This window comes from Apis dorsata, unplaced genomic scaffold (genome assembly GCF_000469605.1).
Source record: "Apis dorsata unplaced genomic scaffold, Apis dorsata 1.3 scaffold_215, whole genome shotgun sequence".
Lineage (NCBI taxonomy): Eukaryota > Metazoa > Arthropoda > Insecta > Hymenoptera > Apidae > Apis > Apis dorsata.
In genome coordinates this window covers 147,596-152,301 of record NW_006263498.1, presented here as the reverse complement: position 1 = coordinate 152,301, position 4,706 = coordinate 147,596, and the positions used below count along the sequence as shown (strand labels likewise).

Below are 4,706 nucleotides of genomic sequence, written 5' to 3'. Positions count from 1 at the left end.
TCGGGGGCCGGTTGCGGCGCGCGTTGGAATTCTTCGCTCGTGCTCGCCGGTTCGCCAATAATAGTCGGTCTGTATCGCGGCGCTGCGTCGTTCCAGACGCGTCGGCCATTCAGCCGTTGAATGCAGAAATAACTAGCTATCTGTTTGTCTCCCGTACCCAGCTGCGGAAATTCATACACAGACCACGGTCTCCGGTTTCTGTTTGCGAAGCCACCCGGGGGCCCCTTTTGTTGCGACAACGAATGAAACGTACCTACTACGCTCTCGTCCTCCGCCTCGTCCTCCTCCTCCTCCTCCTCTTCTTTCTCCTCTTCCCGCGCTCGCCAAACCGTCGCCTCTCTCATCAACGATCTATCCTATCTTCCCTTTTAGCGGGGAGGAGATCCCCCTCGCGCTACGTTTTTTCTCGATTCGTCGTTGCCTCGATCGTTCTTTTTCTTTTTCTCTTTGCCTCGAGAGATCGAAGGATCACGGTCAAAGTTTGGAAATTGACGATTTTCTTTGACGACTTTTTTTGGTAGTGGTAGGGGAGCTATGTTGTTTGTTGAGAAGAGGGATTATTCCGAATTTGAGATATTCATTGAATGAGATTTTAAAGATATTCCAGGAAATTTGAAAATTTTATCAATAATCGAAGATCATAATTAACGAATGGGAATTATGTTTAAAATCGAAGAATTTTATTGGGTAAATTTGAACGTATTATTTTATCGCGCGAATCTATTAATAGGTGGTAATTGGAGGCGACGAGTTGAAAGTTAGAATAGTCGAGATACGAATAAAAGTGTGTCGGTATTTTGAAAATAACGAAACGTGGAATAATAATATCGAATTTATCCTTGGCGAGCGATGAGATATACGTTTCGAAACGATTAATAGAATTTCGCTTGTTTGCCGAGGTAAGGGACACGCGTGAATGCGGCGATAAATCTCGAGATTCCCCGATCGAGTCTCTCCACGTCAAATTCTATTGAATAGGGACGCGCAAGAAATAACCGCGTGGGTGGCTCTTTTCCGCCGGCATCTCGATAACGCTCCCTGCGACCGTGTCTCGCGCATTTTTCGTCTCTGACAAATCGTAATCGCCGATGCTCCCCTTCTAACTCTAAATATCTATTATCTATATCGTCCCTCTTTTCTCTTTTCACCTTCAAAATTTTTCGGAACTCAAAAATCGTTACGATCAAAAAAGTTACTTCTTTTCCCTCTCTTTTAATTTATAAAAGAGATAAAATTTACTTTCCAATTTTTGAAATATTAGATACAATGTTAAACGAGTGAAAAAGAAAAAAAAATGAAATAAATAAAATAAAATAAAATAAAAAGATAAAATAAATAAATAAATGAATAGATAAACGAAGAAGTCCATAGAAATATGAATCGTTCAAGTTGGCAGAAAAATTTTCACGGTGGAAACAACACTTTTCTCTCCCATTTACCACGGAATAACAACGGTAATAACACGTTGCGTTTCGATTACGTAACGAGGCACACCTCGTTTCCCCGAACAAACGTGCAACGTGCATCGAATTCGGTCACCAATCTGTGACCAAGCACTCCCTTTGCCTTACCGATTCGCAATTAACATTCCACGCAACCGTCGCTTGTCGCAATCCTTGCACATTTCCTTTTACACGCTCTTGCATCACTGGCACCCGTTCAAGAAAAAGAAAATCTTCCTTCCAAGATCATCTAATACGCACGATTTCACGGTTGATAAAATTCTTCGATCGAAAATATGTTTTAAACTCTCGAAAAACGAAATTTCTCTTCGAATATCAGACCCATTCGCTCCAAACGCTTCGACGTGTGAATCACGAATGCATGAATTTTTCGATTGATAAAATTTATCCCGAAATTCCCTCGATTGAAATTTCTAGCGCGAAAGATAAGAGGCTCGGTCGCGCTCGAATAACGTCAGGGAAACAGGGTAAACTGGTTCCATGGCGCGAAACAGGCGTTTGTTTACGAGATGCATCGACTCACCTGAGCAGGTGCCGCTAGGCCAGCCGACATCGCCGCCGCGGATTGCTGTGCAGCCGCGGCCGCGGCCGCGGCCATGCTGGCTGCTGACAACGAGCCGTAAGCCGCTGCAGGCCCATAGTACGAGCCCATTCCAGCTTGACCCATACTGCCGGCCATCCCTGCAATATAGGATAGTTTGTTACACGAAATTAAAACGAATTCTTTCGAATCCAAGGAATATTTCAAGATGGGAGAATATTTAATATTTGCGTAACGTGTACGATCGAATTGTAGGCGAAGAATCTTTTCCTTTCCTTTCGAAAGGAAATTCAAAGTTGAATTGGTTCCGTGGCGCGCGATCGCGTGTAAGTATAGAATTGAAAAATTTTCAGGATCAGGAAGAATTTTAAAAACGGATATTGCGGTAAATATAACGATAAATTTGGAAAAGTCCTTTCTGTGGATAGAGAATTCAGAATTTGGAAAAATTCCTAGCTTATTTAATCGAAGAAGAAAAGAAAAATATCGAAATCTTCGACGATTCTTCCAAAAGGAAGAATTCTTCTTGGAAAATACTACTTCTGTCCCCATACTGATGCATCCCTCGACGAAGGATTCGACTCGCGTCGACGAGGAAGGCGACGAAGGAAGGGGACGGCCGGTTACAAAATCGCGATTAATAATCGTGAATTCTTCTCTTGCCGGTCATAAATCTCCCCGCCAATCATCCCCGCGTTTCTTTCGCGCGACGTTTCCTTCGTCATCGGTTCTTCAGGCAACGAGCGGCTCGTTGGCCACGGCCATTCTTTCCGCCGTTCGTTTCCGTCGTTCGGCGACGATGATCGATAAGCTTACGGATCGGAGCCGCGATATTAATCTCGGTGGGGGAAAAAAAAAGGATCGAGTCGAGTTCGGTTAATCATCGGCATATTGTCGATCGACGAAAGGTCGTGGATCGAAAGCCGATCGAGGCTCGGTTCGATTAAAGGTATATTGTGGAAAGGCGTTTTTTGTCTCTCTTGCGTGAGACAGGTGTCGAGGAAGACAAACAAGGGAACGATGGAAATGGGACGTTGTTCGATAATTTCTTTTTTTTTTCCTCTTGAGAAAAATGTGAAGATCAAAGAGCAAATTCAAGAGCAGTGGTGAATATTTTTGTGAAACAATTTTATCGATTGATCATTTTTGTTCATTTCCATTCTAGATTTATAGAAGATTCTTCCATTTCGTATGTAAATACAATTTTCACTATTTCAATTTCGCGAAAAATTCATAACGTTATAATAGTCAGTCTCCCTTCTTTTCTCATCTTCGAAAAAATTAACGTCAAGGATGAAAAGGGATCGATTCGTGAAAAAAAAGTAGGAGAAGGAAATAAAGAAGGGAGGTGAAAAAGTAAGAAGGTGGACACCAGCGATAAATCGGGGATTACCGATCGCGTTTCAAGGTGTCGCGTGGGCGGTGGGATAAATTTCGGCTTTAATCGGGCCGTTCCCATTGCTGGAATTAATAATTTTGTTCGGTTATGCCGCGAGATCACGGATGGAAGGGGAATGGGGGGATCTCGATCCCGTTCGAGAGAAACATTAAGAGATTTCGAGAGAAGAGAATATATATTTAGAACAGAATCGCGGTAATTTTTATATCTTTACATCTCGAGACGATCTATATGTACAATCCAATAATGATTAGTCGATCGATTCGATAATATGATTCGGTTTATTTAGTTAAAATATTAAAATAAATCGAGATAGATACACGTTGGAAATTATAGATTGTAAAAATTGTTTCATTGGAAAGTTTCTGGAATTTTACAATAATAAATAATATTGATAAGATAAATTTCTAAATTTATAATCGAATTTGCAAACTTGAATAATGAGTAAAAAAGAAATTCTCTCGTATGGAAATACATAATTTCGTAAAGGTGATCGGTAAAGAATATTGATTTTGTCCCTCGTCTTCCGTCTCTTTTTAACCTTCGCGAGGTGTTGGCGAGCAAAAGGTGGCACGGTGGCACGCGCATAAGACAAGTGCGTGGGTGGTTGGGATAAATTATCGGCTTAGACTGGAATTTCTGGCCAGGGGTTTCCGCTCGTGCAGATAGCACGACTTAAGACCGTAACTTAAGGGCGAATCTCTCTCTTTCTCTCTCTCTCTCTTTCTGGCCGGAAATTCGCGCTACTTTTTCTTTTTTTTTTTCATTTTTCAAGCGGAGAAAAATCCACCAACTATCTATGAAAGTCACGAAATCTTTTTTTCAAAACATTAAGCCTCACGCTTAACGTTATTTATCGCTCAAGTTTTTACCAATTTCACATCTCAGAATTTTACGCTTGAGAATCGAACAAATCCCCGGATGATCGATTTATCCCTCATCCAAATCCAAATCCAACCTCTTTCACTCTCTTTTACTCGTCGAACGAAATTTCCAAATTACAAAAGAAAAGAAAAGAAAAGGAAAAAAAATCTCCTGAAAGAGAGATCTTTTCTCCTTCAAATCTCGCGAGATAAAAGAATCTGCATTCGATTCGGTCGCGTACACGGTCGTGATCACGTGCTTCTCGAACGACTGGGGGGGAGGGAAGGAGGAGGCGTAATCGTACGCACGGGGGTTAAGACAATTCGAATAAATAATGGGCAAGCGACATGTTTATGCTCTCGCGTGCATAAAGCTAATGAATCGTTTGATAGGGATAGGGGGACCCCTTCCGCGCCCAAGGGAATTATTCCACGATTTA

General features: G+C 41.8%; 1 protein-coding gene across 1 annotated transcript in view; it reads right to left on the bottom strand.

Annotated features, from left to right (window-relative positions):
- Positions 1-4,706, bottom strand: part of LOC102672656 (transcription factor Sox-19b) — a 28,787-nt gene that overhangs the window by 3,765 nt on the left and 20,316 nt on the right. Inside the window, exon 4 of the mRNA XM_006615068.2 lies at positions 1,987-2,144. Within this exon, the coding sequence (XP_006615131.1) occupies positions 1,987-2,144 (158 nt within the window). The remainder of the gene's footprint in view (positions 1-1,986; positions 2,145-4,706) is intronic.